Source organism: Ambystoma mexicanum, chromosome 4q (assembly GCF_040938575.1).
Source record: "Ambystoma mexicanum isolate Mex_15411 chromosome 4q, UKY_AmexF1_1, whole genome shotgun sequence".
NCBI classification, from domain to species: domain Eukaryota; kingdom Metazoa; phylum Chordata; class Amphibia; order Caudata; family Ambystomatidae; genus Ambystoma; species Ambystoma mexicanum.
Window position 1 is genome coordinate 1,183,690,411 of NC_090928.1, and position 23,342 is coordinate 1,183,713,752.

General features: G+C 47.4%; 1 protein-coding gene across 1 annotated transcript in view; it reads right to left on the bottom strand.

Annotated features, from left to right (window-relative positions):
• The window catches only part of DNAH8 (dynein axonemal heavy chain 8), an 8,835,797-nt gene that overhangs the window by 1,723,434 nt on the left and 7,089,021 nt on the right, over positions 1-23,342 (bottom strand). The window contains exons 66-67 of the mRNA XM_069608756.1: positions 16,562-16,680; positions 29-132 (exon numbers count right to left, since the gene is read on the bottom strand). Of these exons, the coding sequence (XP_069464857.1) occupies positions 29-132; positions 16,562-16,680 (223 nt within the window). The remainder of the gene's footprint in view (positions 1-28; positions 133-16,561; positions 16,681-23,342) is intronic.

A 23,342-nucleotide genomic window follows, 5' to 3' on the forward strand; every position in this document is an offset into this window, starting at 1 on the left:
AACAAATACATAAATAAATAAAGCTTACTTTATCAGCTTTTGCAGATGCTACAGCCAATTCCTTTTCCTTTACAGCAAGCTCCACAGCTAATACAGCAATAGATTCACTTGCTTCCAGAAGCTTACTAAGACCTAAAGTAAAAAAAGATGATATGAGCAGGTTGAATGGATGAGGCCATTATTATGATTGTGGCAGAAACAGTACAAATAGGTGGTATTTACAAATTCTGCCAATTTTCACCACCTGCTGATCATGGGATTGGCGTAATAACTCTACGTAGTTTTCCATAGGAATAATGCATGCAGTAAACACCTTCCAATTATGAGGTGAATTACCTCATATATGTGTGTGTGAAAAAATCCCCTAAAGACAGCCAGTCTGAAAGTGTACATTTTGGAGACCCACCTTCTTTATAATGTAATGTACAAGAGAGTCAGAAATTAAACCTTTATTGTTTGTTTATTTATGCATTTAAAGGGAGTGGTATAATTTGCTTCTGTACCCAATCTATTATTATTTTTTCAAACTGAGGGTGGATATATATATAATTTTTTCCAACAACATCTTTACTAGCAAAAAGAAAAAAACACACCATGGGCACAACAACAACACCATGGCTAGGAGCCTTCCAAACCAATGCATCAGTATTACAACACAAGCTAGTTAGCCCATCCAACTTCTATTCATCCAACTTCTATTCATCACCACATCCAACTTGTGCCCATCCAACTTCTATTCATCACCACATCCTGCTATCTTGATATATATGTCTCTTTGAAGTAATATAATTCCCCTCCCAATCCCCAGGTTAGGCATAGATATAACTCCATATAAACTGTCGTTTTCTCCATGCTGAAGATGTCCCACGGAGCATAGTACCATTGCACAATGGAGGGGCCTCCCTCTATCTCCACATTTTTGCAATACATTTCTTAGCTCCTAAAATAACCCCCTTCATCCCCCCCAGGCACGGTGTCTCCCATCCCACGTATACTCGAGTTGCAAAGCTAGATCAAAAGTATATCCTCCCCCAATATCTCCCCAACCCTCGATTTCACCTCTTACTAAAAATTCCTTAGCTGTGGGCACCCCCACCAAACATGTTCCACCGTCCCCTCTTCTCCAAATTCTCGCCAGCATAGTGGAGTGCTGGACCCCCCACACATTCAGTTCAGCTTCTGTGGTGTGTAGTGGCACCTATGTAAAAATGTATACTGTAGCTCTTGATTATGTGCCGATGTAAACAACCCAAAGCTCCCATTTCGCATCTGAAAATTGCCTGCCCGCATCCATTTGCCCCTTACTTGCAATGGACCCTGTTCTGTCACACAGGTGAGGAGCTTATATAGGGTGGAGATAAGCCCTGTGTTGGTGTCACTATCCGTGACCGCTGGCTCCCACTCTGTTAATTCTCTATTTGCGCCCTCCTTCATAGCAGAGGAACTGGCCCAATGCTTGATCTGCTGGTAAGCAAACATATTCCTTTCATTTAGCCCACATTCCATGGTACATTCTTCAAAAGTCTTAAGATAGTTTGCATCACACAGATCCCTCAGCTCCCTCAGACCCCCCTCTAACCAACTTACAAACCTATTATATACTTCTCCCGGTTGGAAGGCTGGATTCCAAAATATAGGTGTTCTCAGTGATGGCCATGTTGCCAAATCATATAGTTTGTTTACTTCATCCCAGATCTCTAGTGCACACCTGGTTAAGGGGTTTTCCTTCAGTCCCATGGGACTGTCCTCCTTTCTTATCCAGGGGATTTTCCATATGTGTCCCCCCGCTACTGTGTGTTCCATTTGAACCCAGTGCTTCATGCGACCTCCGCTGCCCAACTCCGCTAGTGCGCCCAGTTGTGCCGCCCTAAAATATGTTATATTTGAGCACCCAACTCCCCACTGTTGCTTGGGTTTGTATAATAAACCCCTCCTAATATGCAGCTTTTTCCCCTAATACACAAATTCCATAATTTCACTCCGTATTTGTATTTATTGTGTTTTATATAGCGCCTTTGTCGAAAGGGCTTTACATACAACAGTCAACAATATAATGAATCAGAATGCAAATCAGCGTTCATAAACAGTAACATTCAAACTGTGTTAATAAATGGTAACAATCAATGGTATGCAGTGATAAAATCGTGGCAAAAATGTCATCTGTACAAAACATTGCAGCAAAAATGCTGTAGTTTGACCTGGTAAAGGTGTACCCCATGACACCATTTAAAGGAAGCAGGGAGCTGCGGGGGTGCCCCTGCTCTCCTTAAATGGTATAATGGGTCTGGGGGTTGCAGGGGTGTCCCCCGCATGCTTTACATGGATTGCAGCGGCAAAACCACAGCCTTTTTGCCACAATATTTTGTGTCAACAGCCATTTTTGCCGCGATTTTAACACATGGAACCCAATCAATTAGCATTCCTGGGAGTAATCAGTCAATCATTGTTCATAAACAGTAACAATCAATTACCGTACATAGGAGCAAGTGAATCAGAGTTCATAAGCAGATTAAATCAATTAGAGGACTGTAGGAGGTGGGTTTTTAGAGAGGCATGGAACAGAGTATATGAAGTAATGGAGTGAAGAGACAGGGGAAAGGAGTAGTTTCTTACCTGTAACTCCATTTCTCCAGCATTGGTATCTTTCATGGATTCACATGCTGTGAATATTCCCGGTCGTCAGGCTAGGAACCTCGGTCATTTTTTAAAATAGCGTTTTCCTATTGAAAACATGACACTTTAGTGTCCTATCAACGTCCTTTTTGGGTGCTTTAGCCACCACCAACAGGACGTATGGTATAAATAGCCCCGCCCCCGCGGCTTCCCTTCAGATTTTAACCTCCAAAGTAGAGCCAACCCGAACCAGGTTTGCATACAGGGGCGGCTGGCGGGCGCATGTGAATCCATGAAAGATACCAACGCTGGAGAAATGGAGTTACAGGTCAGAAACTACTCCCTTCTGCAGCATTGAACGTTCATGGATTTACATGCTGTAAATAGATTACATAGCAGTATGAATCATGCATGGAGGCGTGCAAATGCAAACCAAAACAGCATCGAATCACATACATGAGACAAGAAATCCAGCAGTGACAACATTCAAATAAACACCCGGAAGCTGCGGGGCTTACCTTACTGAAACAGGCGTTGCAGGACTGCACGTCCCACCTGTACATCCTCACCATACTGCTGTCCCAGACAGTTATATCAAGTAAAGGTATGCGGCACTGACCAAGAGGCCGCCTGGCAAATGTCCACCAGCGGAATCCCTGACCATAATGCCGCAGACGAAGCCATAGCCCTCGTCGAGTGTGCCTTAGGACTTCTCCTCAAAGGCTTTCCAGCCTTAGTGTGGCAGAATGAAATAGCAGATGACACCCAACGAGACAGTCCATGCTTGGAGATTGCCCGTCCCTTGACGGATGGTCCATAAATCACAAACAGTTGTTTAGAAAGTCTGAACTCCTATGTACGACACAGATAAAATTGTAATGCTCTTTTCACATCCTGCGTATGCAACGCCATCTCTGCAGACGTGGAAGCAGAAGCAAAGAACGATGGTAACACAATCGAAGAAAGTTTATGAAGAGTGGTTGGCACTTTTGGAATAAAATGTGGGTTAGTGGCCAACACCACCTTGTCCTTGAAGAACCTTAAGCATGGAGGATCCACAACCAGATCTTGCAACGCAGATATCCTCCTAGCCGAGGTAATGGCCACCAGAAACGCCACTTTCCAATTAAAAAACTGCAAGGGCGTCGACGACAGAGGTTCAAACAGAGGCCTCATCAGACCTGACAGAACCACATTGAGGCTCCACCCTGGAGGAAACTTCTTGATTGGAGGAAAAGGTCAAAACAACCCCTTCAGAAAATGCTTGATGAGACGATCACTAAACAGAGTGAATCTAGAAATTGCTGACAAGTGTACCTTTATGGAGGAGAACGCCAAACCCTTGTTTGCCAAATGCAATAAGTAGGGTAGAACTTGCTCAGGTGAAATGTTCAAAGGGTCCACTCCAGGCTGGCCCTTACACCACACACAAAACCTTTTCCATTTACACGCATACGAGACATTCGTGGACGGAGCTCTCGCCGCCTCTAAAATGCGTCGACAGTCACCAGAAATGTTCAGCAGGCCAAACTCGGAGAAATCAGGAGCCAAGCCATTAGGTTGAAAGACCCTGGATCGTGGAGCCAGAGAGCGCTCTTCTATTGAGACAGAAGGTCCGGCGTCAATTGCAACCAAACCGGCTCCCCCATAGACAGATGAAGTATATCCGAGAACCACGGCTGCCTGGCCCAGCATGGGGCCACCAGAATCACACAGCATGGGTATCTCCGAATCCACTGGAGGGTCCGTCGAATGAGTGGAAACAGAGGAAACACATAAGCGAACCGGTCCATCCACGGGAATGAGAACGCATCCCCTAGAGACTCGGGCTGTGCCCATCTGCTGGCAAACTCCTTGCACTTCTTGTTCTGCTTTGCAAAGAGATCCACCGAAAGATGACCCCATTTCTGGAAGATCATGGACACCTGTTGCTCCTTCAGCTGCCATTCATGAAGCTGGCTTACCTCCCTGCTGAGCGAGTCCGCCTGCACATTCATCACTCCCGGCAGGTGAAATGCTAGAATGCCGATGTCGTGCGACAGGGCCCAATGCCAAAGTTCTTGAGCTTCTTTCGAGAGCACTCTGGAATGCGTGCCCCCCTGTTTCCAGAGGTAAAAGATTGTGGTGGAATTGTCCGTCAACACCCTCACCACCGAGCCGCGTATGCGCGGCAGAAACAATTTAAGGGCCCAATGTACCGCTCTCAGTTCGAGCACATTGATGTGAAACCGCGACTCCACCCGAGACCACAGGCCCTGGACCTGCGAGCCCTCGAGATGCACCCCCTCCCCATTTGAGAGGCATCTGTCACAATTGTAAGCTGAAACTCGGGTTCCAGCAAAGGCATGTCCCGAACCAGCACTGCCACCATCAACCAGGTCGCCGTCGAAGACCACCTTGTGGGACCACGATCCGCGACTCTGAGCCCACCGATCGGCAAGGAACTCCTGCACCGGTCTCATGAATAGACGACAGTTCACCAACGGAAAGCAGGACGCCATGGCCCCCAGCAGCAACATGTATGTCCTGACCGACACTCTTGTACCGATTTTCCACACTGCCGCTTTCTGCCGTAGTTTCCAAACTCTCTCAACCGAGGGCCTCAACAGGCCCAGTTGAGTCTGAAATTCTACACCCAAAAACACTAAGTCCTTGGAGGGAGACAGAAAGGACTTCTCGAAGTTGACGGTGAAGCCTAGCCGTTGCAACAGCTGCAAGGTAGCGTTGAGACTTGCCCGCGCCTCTCCCGGCGACGAGCCCCGCACCAGCCAGTCGTCCAGGTAACGGTAGATTTGATGACCTTCCCGTCGGAGCCATGCCACCAAACATTTCGTAAAGGTTCTGGGGGACGACTTTAAACCGAAAGGAAGCACTCAAAACTGGTAATAATCTTGACCTACTACAAACCGCAGGAACTTGCAGTGTCGTCGACGAATGGGGATGTGGAAATATGCGTCCTGTAAATCCAACGAGGCCAGAAACTCATTCGGCTGCACCGACCGAATGACTTCCTGAAGTGTGAGCATCTTGAACTTGCAGGCGTTGCAGAGTCATTCAATGCCCAAAGATCCAGAATGGGTTGCCACTTGCCGTTGGGTTTCTTCACCACAAAGTAATGGGAGTAATTCCCCTGGCCTTTCTCGGCCACCGGAACCAATTCTATAGCCCCTTTCTGTAGCATAAGTACAACCTCATGCTGTAAGATGTGAAGATGAGGTTGCACGGCATACACTGGAGGAATGGGAACCGGTGAACACTTGAACACCACAGAAAGGCCCAACCGCACTGTGTCCAACACCCAGCGGTCTGATGTAATCTTGCCCCATTCGTCCACGTGTAGTGCCACTCTGCCCCCCAGCAGATTTCCCCGAAGACAGTCATTGCTGTGGCTTAGTTTGTCTACCTTTTGAAGAAGAGGCCTGTCCTCCTCTACTCCTGGAGGCATGAAAGTCTCAGCTCTGTGTCGATTGCGCAGACTGCCTATACCCCTGTGAGGAGTATCCAGACCGACCGTAACTCCGGTCTCTGGAGGAAGCAAATCGGGTGTTCCCTGACGCTCCACGGAAGGGACGAAAAGGGTGGAACGAGCCTCCACTCTGCAAAGCCCCTAACGATTTTGCCGTGTCAGAGTCCTCCTTCATACCCTTGAGGGCCTCATCAATTTTTTCCCCAAACAACTGCTCCCCCTCACAGGGCATGTCTAGAACTTTATAATGTACTTCTGGGTGAAAGTCTGTGCACTTAAGCCAGGCTTGTCGACGTAATACCACACCATTGTTAATCTGTTTGAAACCAGTTTCTGCCAAATCCACAGCGATGTTAATACTGTGATTTCACGCCTCCTCACCTTCGCGCACCAATAGCATGGCAGCCTTACGGTGTTCCTCAGGTAGATGTTCCAACAGAGGGGTCAGCCAATGCCACATCTCGCAATCGTAGAGAGCCATGATCGCCAACGAATTGGCCGCCTTCACCGCCATCGCTCCTACAGTCAAAACCTTCTTCCCAAAGGCATCCTGCCTTCTGGCGTCACTATCGGGAGGAGTAACACATTTGTGCTGGGTTATGGCTTTTCGGCTAGCTGCTGCCTACACCACCGACTCAGGGGTGGGCTGTGAAACCAAGCACTTCGGTGTAGAGTCCGGGGCCTTAAACTTCTTCTCCAGCCTCCCTTTGACTGCTGGTTCTGAGAAGGGATGGCGCATCGTGCGTAGGCCCGCCTGCCACACACGGTCCAGGATAGGAACAGCGAACACCGCTTTTCTTCTCTTGCCCATGTGGTCAAACAGGAAACACTCTTTGCGTTCCTCCTCTGGAGTCAAACCGAATTAGACACAAGCCTTCGCCATCATGGCGTGGATCGCCCCAACATCATCAGGTGGAGAAGGTTGTGCTGGACTACGAGGCGTTTCCACCTCCATCCGAATCCCACACCGGATCTCTCAACGGCGACAACGAGCCATTAGCCTATGCGCACAGTCCGAATCAGAGTCCATCAGCTCACCCTCTTCAGGATGGGAACGAGGATGTTCTTTGTGCATCGGCGGAGGTGCCGGCAACTCAGCCGCAGCCGTCGTACGCGGAGGAACACCTGCAGCGTCGACGACAGGCCCCACGGAAGCCACATTCAGAGGAGGCAATCTGGAATCCAGTTGACCAAACAAGGACTGTATTGTAGACAGGACTTCGAGTGACAAAATCGCCTGTGGGTTCAGCAGCAGGTAACTGGGTGGGCCAGTCACCCTCGAGGACGAAGGACCAACACACTAAAAGCCGAGGCCCAATGCCCAACCACCGGCTCCCATTCGTCCTCCACCTCCGATGACACGCCTCATGTTGTAGGAGAGTGTCAGGTAAAAGAGCGTTAAAAGCAGAAGGCTGCCACGCCCCACCTGCCAGCAAAAAGCTGTCTGTCGACGACGAGAGCCTCAGGCCTTTGTCAACCGCAGCCGCCGAGCCGAAGACACAATCGTGGAGGCAGGCATTGTAGTTGGCAGTGAAACAGTTGACGAAGGGACTCCCGTCGACGATGACGTAGCTGGAACCCCCACCTGCGGTGTAGATTTTTCAGGCAATCCCGTCAGCTTGGTCCCACTGGAAAAGGTGCTTAGATGACTCTCTACTAGAGGATGACCTACGATGGTCTCCTGAAGAGGAATGCTTCGAAGAGTCCTTGTCTTTCACCATTGAAGTCGACTTCTCTGGCCTTCCACCAGACCCACAGGACTGGTCCAAATGACCATGCTTGGAAGACGACGGCGCCCCCTTCGGCAGGTGTTAACACGAAAAGGCGAGACCACTCTTCTCCGTACCAGAGGTAGGCCGAGACTTCTTAGCCGGGGGTTCAGCGGACAATGACCAGCGAGGAACTGCTTGACCAAGTCTCTCAGACGCCAGTCTATGAATCGACCACACCTCAGAGGAGGGGTAGGTACCCTCATTCATCCAACACACTGTTAGGGAGAGTTCTCATAAATGGCTGATTTCCCTTTCCCTCTTTTTGTGTGAGCCTATTTCCCACTTTTACATGTGTTTTGCTGTGTGTGTTTTTACCATTTGTGTGATCTTGGGCTCTGGAGCCTCACCTACTCCATGAGCATCATGTTTTTGTGTGTTACACAGCAGTGACACAGGGTTGTCTTTTAGACTTCCCACTGACTCCATTTTTCTGGGAGGGACTACTGTCTCCCAGAAACATGTAAAGTTGCCATTAACTTTATGTAATCTCGTTAAATCACAGACCCAGTACACCCCATCTGACACGGAGTATTGGTAAGGGTTAATTATTATTCCTTTTTGTCAGTTTCTCTTGGAGCACTGTTTCGCTCCCTTTTTATCAAGGCTTGGCTGGTGGCAGTGGTAACTACCCTATTTTTTATACCGCAGTTATCTTAAATAACCATGGTATTGTGTTAGGCTATTTCTTTGTTAAAGTCTTTCTCGAGTTTTACTCTGCGCGCCAAACCAGGTTTGGTCCTTTTGTTCGCCGTCTTTTCACGGGCTTCTGCACAGAAGCCCTCCTTAAGGCACCTGAAAGTCTGGGTAGACAGGATGTGGGTTCCCTTGGTAACCCAAGTCGCACTCCTGTTTGATTGGCTGGGTGACTGTCCTTGCCAGGACAGCCACCCTGCTGTGTGATTGACGGCCAGGCTGTGTGAATGGGGGAAAACTGCATAAAAAGCAGGTCTCTCGGACTGGAAAGGCAGAGTCACCACTGGAACGAAAGAACCAACGAGGAGCTGACAGAAGAGGACCCCTAAAACGACTGAACTGCCCGGTGAAGCCCTGCTGAAGGTCTGAATCTGCAGAATCCGACGACAGAGAAGATCCTGCAGGAATCTTCTTCCCTTGAGCTGGTGGGACCAACCAGTTCGCCCAAACTTCAAGTCAGGACCCCTCCTCTGGTCGAATTCGCTGTAAAGAGCTACAGTAGGCCGTATAGCCAGGAAGGTCGGATCCTGCTTGGGTTTTAAGGAACGCACCTTTTATTCATTGTTTCGCTCTGCTGCTGGTTTCTTCCCTGGGTAGTGCAGGACCCTCCAATCTTCCTACTTGTCAGTCTGACAGTCGCTTCAGGAACCGTGAGCCTGCAGGAACTACCAGGAATGTCTGCCTCAGCTACAGCTTCTTCTCTGTTTTAAGGTACTGTGCAAATCCGGTTCTTCGTTTCGTTCGACCGCGGTGAAAGTGTTTGAAATCTTTCTACAATCCGAGGGCTTGTCTTTCTCTTCTCTTGAACTAACTCTTCTGCCAACCAACCTCGCCCGGAAACCCGTGGCACGAACTTTACCGCAAACTCCCCTGAACCATGTGATCTTGAGCAAAAGACTTTTGACCTATTGACTTTGGCCCTAAGCCTTTTCTATCTGATGCTATCACTGTAGTTCCTCTTGCTCAATTGCCCTGAGTACTTACCTTTTGGTGTGGTTCAATTTCTATTCACTTTGTCTTTCCCTCCCTTTTAAATTGTTGGAGTGCCATTTTGGTCCTACTTCATTTTGTTGAGCTTAACTTGTCTGGAATGTATTGGGAGTGGTGTGGTGTATTAAGAGTGTGATTTTTAAACTGCTTTACTTTAGTGAAATGTTATATAACTGATGAGTGAATAAAAGTATATTCATTTAATCAGAAACCTGAGTCTGTTTGTTTGAATCATAGTAATTGCTGTCCTTTGTATAACTATTTGATACTGCTCACTTGCTCTTGAGATAAGTCTGGCTGCTCAGCCATCGCTACCATTTTTACTGTGTAGTACAGGCCTGTACCAAAGGTGAATTTGCACTGTCACTTGTCTTAATTGTGTGTGGTGTTCCCAAAGGTTACTGCATATAATTCTGCCTAACACCCTGACCTTTAGTTTCTATCACCAAATCTCTCTCAATGCTTTGCTATCAGCCGCCCTCATCCTCAGTATGAGTGAGCCCCGATTTGACACCCATTTTCACTATAAGAGTCCTGCCGCTGGGCGTGATGGTGGCCCAGATGTGCAGTAACCAGGCTCCTGGTTTTGATTAAAGTTGCCACTCTTCACTCTTCACTATGGCAATGCGTTCAAGGCTTCCTTTCTTATCCCCACTCATTCTACTTTAATATGTTGTCTCCTGTAGTCTTGCAATATTTTTAGTTGCAACTTTTTGATTGGCTTTCCAACGACATGCCTAAACTATTGCACTGGCGCTCAGCTAAGAGGGAGATGTGGATGAGTAGGGAGTGGGACACAAAGCTTGTAGGTCTTTTTTAGTTATTTACCCAGCCATTGACTGATCATGCAATGTAGCGAGGTAGGATAAACACACCAAGCAATGAGGACGCAGACGGGCTAAAAAACGGTGGTGTGGAAGGTTGCCCAGAGCATTGCCAGTGGTACAGATTAGTTCAAAACCTTCCACTCATCACTTTTGTGGTCACATTTTGTCTCACTATGTGAGAGGGTATGCACAGACGTTGGTCCCTTGCTCGCTGCGCCATAGGGAACCAAGCTGCACCTCACTGAGGAGGCCGAACAAGACCGAAACATTTCTGGGGTTGCTTGTCTTTCCGTGCAGAGGGGACCTGGCCTAGCAGTTTGGGCTGGGCTGCTACCATTGGTGGCAGTACCTGACTGATTTGCATATGGCTGGACCCCTTTTGCAATGGCGGAGACCGGCTAAAAAAAAGGTGGTGTAGTTGAAAACCTTCCACTCATCACTTTTGTGGTCATATAATGGAGTGCCTGGCAAATGCCTAACACTTGTACACAAGCAAAAACGGTTGGCTTTACCAATGCTTGTTTTAATAAATGTTTTTGACCAAAACGTAGAGTCCCTTATGTCGGAGTCTCATTCCTGGCTCCTCAGACCACACTCTTGTTAATCCCACACCCCCACACCATACCTCCACTATCTCTACAACACACACCCTCTCTACCCCCACCCACCGTAAGCAACTCTCTACATCCATTCACTCTACCCCTAACCCCTCTCTCTACCCCACCCCCCTACCCCAATTCCATATTTTCTAACCCCACCTTTCCTCATTCTGTCTAATCCCGCCCACCCCACCCTACACCCACTAACTATACAATACCCCACTCACACTACCCTCACCCACCCTACAGCTACACCCAATACCCCCACTCATCCACCCTACCTCCACTCTCTCTACCCCTACCCATCCACCATACCACCACTCTCTATCCCCACCCACCACACCCCCACTCTCTACCCCACCGACCTTACCCCCATTGTCAACCTCATTCCCCCAACCTAACCCCACTCTCAACTCCCATGCCCCCACCCACCCTATGTCCACTCACCCGCTCTACCCGGCCCAACCTACCCACACTCACCCACCCTACACACACACCCACCATACCCCAAATCTCTCTACCCCACCCACCCTATTAACTCTCTCCACCACACCCACCCTACCCCAACTCTCTCCACCACACCCACCCTACCCCCACTCTCTCTATCCCCACCCACCCTACCCCCACTCTCAACCCCCACTCGCTCTAGAGTACCTCCACTCTCTCTACCCCACCCACCTACCCTAATTCCACTCTCTCTAACTCCACCCAATCCCCACTCTCTCTATATCCAACCCTACTCTCTCTACCCCAGCCTACACCCACTCTCTATACCCAAACCCACACTCTCTCTACCTGCACCCACCAAGCCCTACCCTCTCTACCTCCACTGTCCCACCCTGCCACCACTCCCTCTACCCCATACTCTCCTTACCCCCCACTCCCTCTACCCCACCCACCCTTCCCCACTCTCTTTACTGCCACCCACCCTACCCCCACACACTCTACCCCCACTCACCCACCCTATCCCCACTCACCCTCTCTACTCTCGCTCACACTACCCCCACCCATCCACCCACCCTACAACCAGTCACCATCTCTACCCAATCCACCATAACCCTACTCTCTCTACCCCCACCCACTCACCAACCCTACCCCCACTCTCTCTACCCCACCCCTACACTCTCTAGCCCCACTCTCTCTACCAACACCCACCCACCCTACCACCACTCTCTCTACAGACACCCGGCCATCCTACCTCCACGCTCTCTATCCCCGCCCGCCCACCCTACCTCCACTCTCTCTACCCCACCCACCCTTCCTACCTCCACTCTGTCTACCGCATCCATCCTACCCCCAATATCTCTCCAACACACCCACTGTCTGTACCAATGCCCACCTGCCCCAACTCCACTCTCTTTAACCCCATCAACCAACCCTACCCCCTATCTCTCTCCTACTACTCACCGAGCTGACATCCACTCTCACTACCACCACCCACTCACCCAACCTCCACTCTCTCTACTCCGACTCACTCACTGTAACGCTACTCTCTCTTACCCCACCCACCCTACCTCCACTCTCTCCACCCCCACCATTTCCCTACTCTATCTACGCACACCAACCCAACCTACCTCCACTCTCTCTACTCCCACCCACTCACCATAACTGTACTCTCTAAACCCCATCCACCCCACCTCCATTCTCTCTACCCTACCCTAATTCAACTCTATACCCCCAGCCCCTTTCCCCAATCTCTCTACCCCCACCAAACACACCCTACCCCCACTCTCTCTACCCGCACCCACCCATCCTACCCCCACTCTCTCTCCAACCCCACTCACACCCTAACCTCAAACTCTCAACCCCCACCACAAACTCTCGACCCCCAACACAAACGTTCTGCCCCCACCCTACCCCCACTCTTTCCCCCCACCCATACCCACTCTACCCCCACTGTTAGGCAGAATCCTGTGCAGTGCCCTCAGGTACCACTACACACAATTAAGACAACAGGTGGCAATACAAGTTTGACCTTTGGTACAAGCCTGTATTACTATGTCAGAGTGGTAGCAGTGGCGGAGCAGCCAGACTTATCTCAAGAGTATATGAGCAGTAGCAGTGATTACACAAAGGGACCACAATGACTATGACTCAAGCAAACACTCACTCAAGGTTTCAGGTAAAAAATATAAGCACATTTATTTCTTAAACCATTCATTATAAACGCAACACTTCTATTAAACTCAAATAAAAACCACACGTTAAATATACTACAACTAACCAATTCACTTTGTACAGTAAATCTCAAGGTAAGTACCCTGTGTTTGAATGAACCGGTGTTCCGAACAAAACACGTTACCATGAATATGATTACGATCACTTTTTGACAGTTCGGTCTACTAAATAAACTCGTATCCGTGTCATGAAATACTACCGGGGTAAAAACACACTTAGCACCTGAGATACCCAGAGGGAGTTGGAAGCAAAAATCACAGGCAATATTTTGGTTAGGCAGGCAGAATCAAGAAACACTCAGAGACAGGAGTTCAAAAGTCAAAGGGCCGGAGCCAGGGTCGAAAGACACCGGGCCTGTTTCCGAAGATCACACAGTCAGACAGTTCACGATTCAATGTAGCCAAAAGTACTTCAATATTATCAATGTTCGGAAGCAAAAGTTATAAGAAGGAGGGAAGACAAGGGCAAGCCTTGGAAATGAAGAAAAGGGATTCACCCAGTTTCCTCAAGTAGAACACAGTACCTTGTTCCAATGGTGCAGCTGGTGCCCTGGCAGTTGTTCCTGTTGGTTTCCCGCAGACCCACGATTCCTGGAGCTTCGTTGTGAAGGAGGACGTCTGAAGGGGGTCTGCACCACACATGGATGAAGCCGGCAGCAGTGACGAGGAATAAAATGTGCGCTCCTTAAAAACAGGAGAGGCTCTTCAGGTGGCTATCCGGACCACTACAGCAACGTGCAGCGATTTCGACCAAGGAAGAGGATCCTCTGGGTGTGGAAGATGAGCTGGTTATCCCCACCAAGCTTAAGGGAAGAAGACTCCGGACTGGATCTTCTCTGAGTCGTCGAAAGGAAGATAGCTCAGGACTGCAGTAGGGCTTCACCGGGACGGGGTAGTTGCAGCAGCCGGCGTTCTCTCCGCTTCTCTTCGGTTCCTTGTAGTTCCAGTGGTGACTCTCTGATTTCTAGCCCAAGAGACCTGCCTTTTATGCGGAAAACCCCCATTCACAGAGCCTGGCTGTCAGTCACCCAGAAGGGGGGTTGTCCAGCCTGGACAACTACCCTGGCCAATCATGACAAAGTGCGCCTTGGGTTTCCTAGTATACCCTGTGCACGGGGTGACTACACCCCTCCCTCACATTCAGCCCACCTAGACACTCAGGCGCCTTGAGGAGGGCTTCTGAGCAGAAGCCTGCCAAAAGACAGTGAACAAAGAAGGCGTACCTAGTTTGCCGCGCAAAGTAAGACACAAGAAGGACTTTAACAAAAAGAAATGGCGAATAAAGCCAACCGGAGCCAAAAGAAAGACGAGTTAGTCAAGCGGGTTTATGTTCTAGGCTAATATAATAGCCAAGAACAGTACCACGTGTATCTAATATAATCGCGGTAGAAAAGTTAGGGTAGATATCACTGCCACCATCCAATTCTAAATGTTAAAAGAGCGAAACAATGCTCTAGGAGTTACAGATAAAAAGGGATAAGAATTAACCCTTTCCAGTACTCCATGGAAGATGGGGTGTACTGGATCTGTGGTAGATTGACTAAGTAAAGTTAATGGTAACTTTACCCTTTTCTGGGGGATGGTAGTCGCCTCAGAAATGGAGTCGAGGGAAGTCTCAAAGACAACCCGGTGCAAAGGCACTGAAGGTGCTGTGTGCCACACAAAAAGAAGGGGGCTACTGAAGTGGCGTACTTCAGAGTCCACAATCACAAGAACAGGTATAAACACATAGCAAAACACAGGTAAGAGTGGGGAAAAAGCTTTCACTCTTACCAAGTAGAAAAAAATAAACTCCAAAGTCCAGCAAAGCTGCTGGGGGACTCACTAGGTGAGGGAAATTAGCCATAGATGAGAATTCTCCCCAACACCCACCCACCCACTCACTCTACCTTCAATCTCTCTACCAATTCATCCACTGTTGTACAAGACATCCGCTCTCTCTCACCCCCACCCACACACCTTACCTCCACACTCTCTGTGACCCACCCACCTGACCTCCAATCTCTCTCCCACCCTACCTCCCCTCTCTCCCCACCCATACTACCGCCACCATCTCTCCCCCACCCATCCACCCTAACTCTGCTCTCTTTCCTCCCCCCACACACCCTTACTCCAGTCTCTCTACCCCTACCCATGCTACCCCACTCACTCTACCCCCACCCACGCTACCTCCACTCCAAATAGCACCACCCACCCACCATACCCCCATTCTCTCTACCTGACCCAGCCTACCCGCTCCCTACTTCCACTCTCTACCCCCACCCACCCTAATTCCACTCTCTACTTCCACTCACCCTAACCCCACTCTCTCTACCCAACCCACCCTTTCCCCACTCTCTATCTCCACCCATCCACTCTACCTCCAATCTCTCTACTGCCATCCACCCACCCTGCCTCTACTCTCCCTCCAATACATCCACTATCTCTACCCCACCTACCCACCATACTTCCACTCTACCCATACCCACCCGACTACTGAACCCCACCGACCCAAACTACCTCAACTCTCTCAACCCCATCCACTCTCTCTACCACCCACCTTACCTCACTCTCTCTACCTCCCACCCTACCAAACTCTACCCCTACCCACCCTACTTCCACTCTAAATAGCCTCAACGCCCACACCTCCACTCTCAATACCCCCACCCACCCAACACCCACTCTCTCTACACCACCCACATTACCTCCACTCTCTACCCCCATTCTGCCACCCACCCCCACTCTTTCTACACCCACCCTGCCCCAGCTGCTATTCTCCCACCCACCTACATAACCATACCCCCACTCTCTCTAACCACATCCAACTTACACCCTCTCTCCACCCCCACCAACCCTACCCCCACTCTCTCTGGCCCCAATCACCCACCCTACCCCAATCTTGCCACCCCCATCCACCCTATGTCCACTCTCTCTACCCCCATTCACCCATCATACTGACACTCTCTCTAACCAGATCTAACCCCCACTCTCTCTACATCCACCCACCCACCTCTCCCTACGGTCACCCACCCCACCCTCTACCCTCTCTCATCCTTTCTCTCATACTCTAGATTTATTTCTTACCCTCTCGCTCCCAATCTTTCTCGCTCAAATTTCCTCATGCTCATCATTAATGGCACCCTCTCTCAATCCTTTCCTCCCTTGCTCTATTCTCCTTCCTTCCCATTCTCTTGCTCACCTGCTCCCCTGAGCCCCTTATCCCATACGCCTTTGAAACTTGGCACTCTCCTCCTTGCACCCTGATGCTTATAAATGCAAAGAAAAGCATTAAGTGCCAAAACTATTGGCTTTGCCAATGCTTGTTCTTAAATTGGGATGTGTGCCATTACAGCAGTGGTTAAGAACATATTTCCTAAATAGAGTAAACATTATTACATTCAGTATTTTTTATGAAGCGACCATACATCTATAGCTGTGTCCTTACCAATATTCATACGTTCTGCTTGCTCATTAATGTATTTGTATTTTTCGGTATAAACGCTTTTATAACCACTGATGAAACACAGATAGGACTTAGGTGTTACATGGGATCTTCGTCTGTATCTGAAGTTCAAAAAGAAGAAAACATGTTAAGCTGGCCCATCCGTGAGTCCTGCTATAAACATACAGCATGTATAAAGTGATCTGATCTGTTCAGCTAAATAAATAGACATTACATTGAGAAAAACATATACTGAAAATGCTTAAATTTGAACTATTGACATTAATTTTACGAAATAATGTTTAAAATATATTTGATCATTGTTAAATGTGTACCATATGTTGTTGTAAATGTTAATAGCACTTGGCAGAGGAGTCATCGATACAGATATGTGCCTGGCTTTATTTGCCTAATAATTAGCACCTACCCTGGGCAGGGCAGGGACAAGAAATGGGCCCGGACACCTCAAAAAACGTGGCCCTCACCTAAAAAAAAGTGGCCTTCAAACCCTCATCCGTGAATCATTTCAATGCACAACTTTACAGAAAATACTACATTTGGAGGGTTAATGGTGTTTGTTGCATGTAATGTTTTGTGTAACTTGAGAAAATGAGTGATAACATTACTTTTCCATGGACCCTGCATTTGATAATGATTTGTTATTTAAATAGCGTATTTGCCAAAGCACTGTACATAGCACATATTTACATACAATCATTCCCAACCGAATTAGTTGGTACTCATTTATCAACCTCTGATTAATAAAAGGCTGAGTTGGCCTTGCCAGGATTTGAACCTGCTACCTGCAGATCAGGCATAGATCGCAGCAGCGCCAGGGAGCGCTCAACCTCTTGGTCTATATTACTGGAGTACGCTAGGAGGAGAAAGCAGTTCCTTCCGTCGTCCCTCCCATCATCTATCACTCCCGTATTCCTCCCTCCCTTTGTCTTGATTTTCTTATTTATTTTGTTCCTTCCTGTTTTCTTGCTTCCTCTTCCATTCTCTCTCCTTTCTTTCATGGGCATCTTTCCTCTCCTCCTTTCCTTCCTCTCTCACATTGTTTTCTTCCTGTCTCCCTACCATCTTTCCTATTAACTTTCCCTCCATCCTTCTACCCTCCTTGTTTTCGTCTCTTCTGCCATTCCAACTTGTCTCTTTCCTTCCTCACACTCTGTAATTCCTACCCCATTGTTATGTTGGAAAATAGCAGTTAAAGATAAATTATTGTGCATGGGTCAACAGGCTAGGGTGCACTCGAGTCGAGTGCAATGATGGGCTCTGCAGCATTCTTGAATCACAACTGATACCAAAGGACAGCTGCATCAACAGGCCCTTAGTACAGACAGCATGAGAGTGTGATAATTCCATGTTCAGACAGAAGCATTTAATGTGAGCATGCATGAACCCCACATCTGAGTCTGTCTAGGTATAGATATCTCACAGGATTAGGGGCCAGGTTTTACAATGCTTGTATGTGTTGTCTAGTTCTGCGGGTAAGATGCCAGGAAAGGGTGATGTCTGCATGCATGCAGTTTCAGCTACGACTTAATACCAAAATCATGGTGCCACCCAGGGTCAAACTGCGAGAAGAAATCTGTCCAGACACCCAAAAAAAAGTGGCCCATCCCTCGCCTCAAAAAAGTGGCCCACCCCTCGCCTCACGACCACTGACTCCCCAGAATTGATGTCATTTGACCTCACCCCAAAGTGACATACCGGGAAGCAATGAAAACACAACATTTCACCCCTTGACAAAACAGGAAGTGGCATCAAATAGCATTGTTCCTAAGTACACTACGAAAAATATGGTTATGATTTCACTAATGTGATATACCTTTCATACAAGAATGGATCACCATATGTATCATTAATATCTCTGTGTATAGATCAATATTGTCAAATTACTGTGAATGCAAACAGACGTCCAAGGCCAAATGATAATGTTATTGTATAGCACTTACGCTTAAGCTCTTTTTACAATATCACCCAACCTGTGTTGGTACTCATTTATCGACCTAAGAAGGATGAAAGTCTGAGATGGCATTGCTGGGATTCAAACCTGCAGATCACACACAGATCGCAGCAGCAAGCACTCAACCCACTGAGCTATCATATGGGCTATAGTAAAATGAGCAATGTTAGGCAGAATCATATGCAGTACCCTTTGGGAACACCACACACAATTAAGACTACAAGTGCAAGTAGAAAATAATGTTTGGCACAAGCCTGTACTTCACAGTAAAGTGGTAGCGATGGTTGAGCAGCCAGACTTATCTCAAGAGTAAAGTGAGCAGTATCAGAAGTTACACAAAGGACAGCAGTTGCTATGGTTCAAACACTGACTCAAGGTTTTTGAGTAAAAGAATATACATTTATTTACACCATCAGTTGTAAAACAGTTCATTAATATAAAGAAGACAATCACAATCTTAATATACTACACACCACCCAATGAATTCTGGACAAGTTAAGCTTAAAATGAAGTGTGAGCAAAATGGCACTCCAGTAATTTAAAAAGGGAGGGAAAGACAAGGTTATTCAAAATCAAGCAGCACCAACAAGTAAGTAGGCAGGGCAATCTAGAAAAGGCTTACTACAACTAGGATTCAAATAAATGTTAATGGTTCAGAGTCTTTGCAGAGGATCACACAGTTCAGAGTAGTTTGCGGTTAAGTCTTTGCCAAGAGTTCGAAACGAAGTTGGTCGGAAGAAAAGTTACTTAAGAGTAGAGAAGGACAAGCCCTCAGATTTAGCGAAAGATTTCAATCACTTTCACCGCGGTCGACAACCAGATTTGAACAGTAGCTTAGTAGAAGAAGAATGCTGTAGCTGAGGCAGACGTTCCTGGCAGGTTCTGCTGGCTCACGGTTCCTGATGTGACTGTTGGATTGACAAGAAGGAGGAAGACTGGAGGGTCCTGCACTGCCCAGGGAATAAACCAGCAGCAGAGCAAAGCAACAAATAAAAGGTGCGCTCCTTAAAACCCAAACAGGGTCCGGTCATCCTGGCTATCCGGTCCACTGCAGCAATGCACAGCAAATTCGACCAGAGGAGGGAGGCCTTGCTTTGTGTTTGGCAAACTGGTTGGTCCCGACAGCTCAAGGGAAGAAGATTCCTTGCAGATCTTCTCTGTCGTCGAAGTTTAGGAGATTCGGACCCGCAGCAGGGCTTCACCGGGAGGTTCAGTAGTTGCAGTAGTTCTTCCTTCAGCTTATCTTCTGTTCTCTTGATCCAGTGGCAACTTTACCTTTGAAGTCCCAGAGATCTGCTTTTTATGCTGTTTTCCCCCATTCACACAGCCTGGCTGTCAATCACACAGCAGGGTGGCTGTCCTGGCAGGACTGTCACCTAGCCAATCAAACAAGAGTGTGACTTGGGTCTCCAAGGAGACCCTATGCAGGGGGCCTAAAACCCCTCCCTCACATCCTGTCCACCCAGACACTCAGGCGCCTAAGGAGGGCTTCTGTGCAGAAGCCCGCCAAAGACGGCGAACAAAGGAACCAAACCTGGTTTGGCGCGCAGAGTAAAACACGAGAAAGACCTTTACAAAAAGAAATGGCGAATAAACCCAGCCGGAACCAAATAAAATGAAAAGGGGTCCAGCGGATTAAAGTTTGAGGCTATCACCATAGCCTCTAACAGTACCGAGGCTATTTACATAGCCCGCAGTAAAATAAAAATGGTAGATACCACTGCCACCAGCCAAATCTTAAAGAAAGGGGAACGGAAGATAGTTTGTACTGGGTCTGCAAATTTAAAAAGACTAGTAAAAGTCAATGGCAACTTTACATGCTCTGGGAGACAGTAGTCAGTCCCAGAAAATGGAGTTTAAAGTGGGAAGTCTAAAAAGACAACCCTGTGTCACTGCCCTAAAGGTGCTGTGTGACACACAGTAAAAAGATGAGGCATATGGAGTAGGTGAGACTCCACAGTCTGTGAATGCAAATATGTACAACACTTAGCCAAAAACACATGTAAGAGTGGGAAAAAAGGTTCACACTCTTACCAGGTGAAAAAAATAAATCCTAGAAATCCAGCAAAGCTGCTGAGGGACTCGGTAGGTAAGGGAAATTAGCCATTCTGGAGAATTCTCCCTAACAAGCAATTATTCTGTAGTGGATACCATTAAACCGGCAACTGAGATTTAACAGCAGACCAGTTGAGTTCATCTGCAGGGCTGGTGCAAAGTTGGCCGCATGTCAAGCCTGCATGCATCTACTTTCAGGCTTCAGAGGTTGGCAAGATAGGGAAATCAGCGCACTCACAGGACATCCCCTTCTTTTAGCACTCGTTACCTCATACATGAAAACAAACATCCTGAACAGCATGCCAGTGAGATGGGAAAGATAGACACATTACATCAAAGCAGTCAATGGCCACTTGATGTGCTATGGCCAAATATTTCTACACTGTACAGAAGCTTTTAGGCACAAGGATTTTGTCAAGTGACCGCAAACACCCGAGATGGAATGTCTTGTCATGTTCGTAACAGAGAAAACGGCAGAAAAAAAACATGCTATTACTACAACTTTGCAAAAGGCAAAATACACAGTCCAAAATGGATGCTTATTCTACTCTAAAATTGGTTGTTTATCACTAATTTCACTAATACATATTTATCACTAATACAACAGAAAAGCAACTCCAGGGGGCACTGTGCCCCCTGGAGTGGCGGCACGGTGGCAGCCGCCGACAGCCCCAGCCCCTCAACTTTGCATGCTGCAGCAGCATGTGAATGATGCATGCATCATAAATTGTAATGCACACATCAAGCAGGCAAATAAATCATCAAAGCAAGGTAACATGTGTTACATTGCTTTGATGAATTATGCTGTTGCAGGTATTGTCTTTTTCCAAAATATATATATTTTTTTCAAAATGTAATTTAAAAAAAAAAAAATTGTCCAAACCACCCCAGGCATGGCCAGGAACCGGCCGCCACTCCCCAGGGACGATTTCGGCCCGGCCATGGCACCAGGGTTGGATTGGTCCCTCCACACACCTCATGCCGCTCAGACAATCCACAAGAATGTGCTAATTTCCCTTACCTTTTGAGACCCCCAGCAACTTTGCTGGATTTCTGGGATTGATTTGTTTACCTGGGTAGAGTGCAAGCCTTTTTACTACTCTTCCATGTATTTTGTGTGTGTTTTACTTTTGTGTTCTTTGGTTATGGAGTTTTAAACAACCCCAGTGGCATCATCTTTTTCTGTGTGTCACACAGCACCTTCATGCAGTGACACAGGGGTGTCTTTTTCAGACTCCCCAAAGGTTTAAAAACCTTCCCTGAGAATGACTACTGTCTCTCAGGACATGTAAAGTTAAATTGACTTTACTAGTCTCTTTAAATTTACTGACCCAGCACACCCTATCTTACTATAGAGTGCTGGAGGGGTTGCCTAGCTTCTCCTGAGTCAAAACACTCATGTAACAGTACAATGTTACCTTTTCCTATTTTAAATGGGTGGTGGCAGTGGTTTAGATCAACTACTGTGATTTTTCATGACCGCTAACAACGGTAGCCCAAAATCAAGGATAACCGTGTTTTTCAATATGGCGCCCTGGCCTATCTGCTTAAACAGACTCCAGTCAACTATTTTCGCCATTTCTTTTAGGAAAAGTCCTTCTTGTGTTTAACTCTGCGCGCCAAACCAGTTTTGGTCCCTTTGTTCGTGGCCTTTAGCAGGCTTCTGTGCTGAAGCCCTCATCTGGTGCCAGAGTGTCTAGGGTGGACAGGATGTGAGGGAGGTGCCCGAAACTCCCCGTGCTTAGTCTCCTAGGAGACCTGAATGCACCCTGGTGTAATTGGCTGGCTGACTGTCTAGCAAGGACAGCCACCCTGCTGGGTGAGTGATAGCCAGGGTGAATTAATGGGATAAAACTATTTAAAAGCAGGTCTCTCGGACTTGGAAAGCAGAGTCGACCACTGGAACGAAAGAACTGAAGACGAGCTGAAGGAGGACTGCTGCAACTCCTGGAAGACCGGTGAAGCCCTGCTGCAGGTCCGAATTGCCTGAATATATATATATATATATAGCCTAACATGTCATAATTGATTAATATACACAAAAAATGTCAAGTACAATAATAAGAACATAATGTATCTCATAGTTAGATAACTACATTTCCATTTGACCATATATTTGTTATATTGTAAATGTCCACTCTTACTAGCAGTAGGTCGTGAATTGAGAATCAAAAATAAAAAATAAAAAATTACTCATGAGTAGCACAACAAGAGAATATCATAGGTCTTCCTGCTCTCTGTAACGGAAGGTTCCTGATGGACAACACACAAATAGGTATTGGCATCTCAGGGGTAGCCTGCGGTTTATTTCAGATGGAGATTCCCATCTCAACCACCATCCACACATTATACATTGCAATTAGTTGGCTCATATTCTGAGAATTAACACTGCTCCACCAGAAAGCTGATTCTGCTATGAAATCTAGACTGTGAACGTACCTCTCGTATTGGGTCTGGTAAATTGTGTATAATTTAGGGCAATTTGTTAGCACATGTTTCCCAGTTTCTGCTATGACTGGTTCTTACATAGTCGGCAGTAGCGTTCAGTCTGGGGTATCTGATTTATTATCCCAGTGCAGGCCAAAACCGGCAAATAGTTCATCCTAAGTAGCAATTTAAAGCGCCTCAGTCTAACTGCTGGACTTAAGTTAAGATAGGATTGCGGCTCTTTATATGAATATAACACATACTTGGTAAATTGATAGCTCTTAAGATTCTCCAAATGTGCATAATTTCCTATCCAGTCCTGAAGATCCA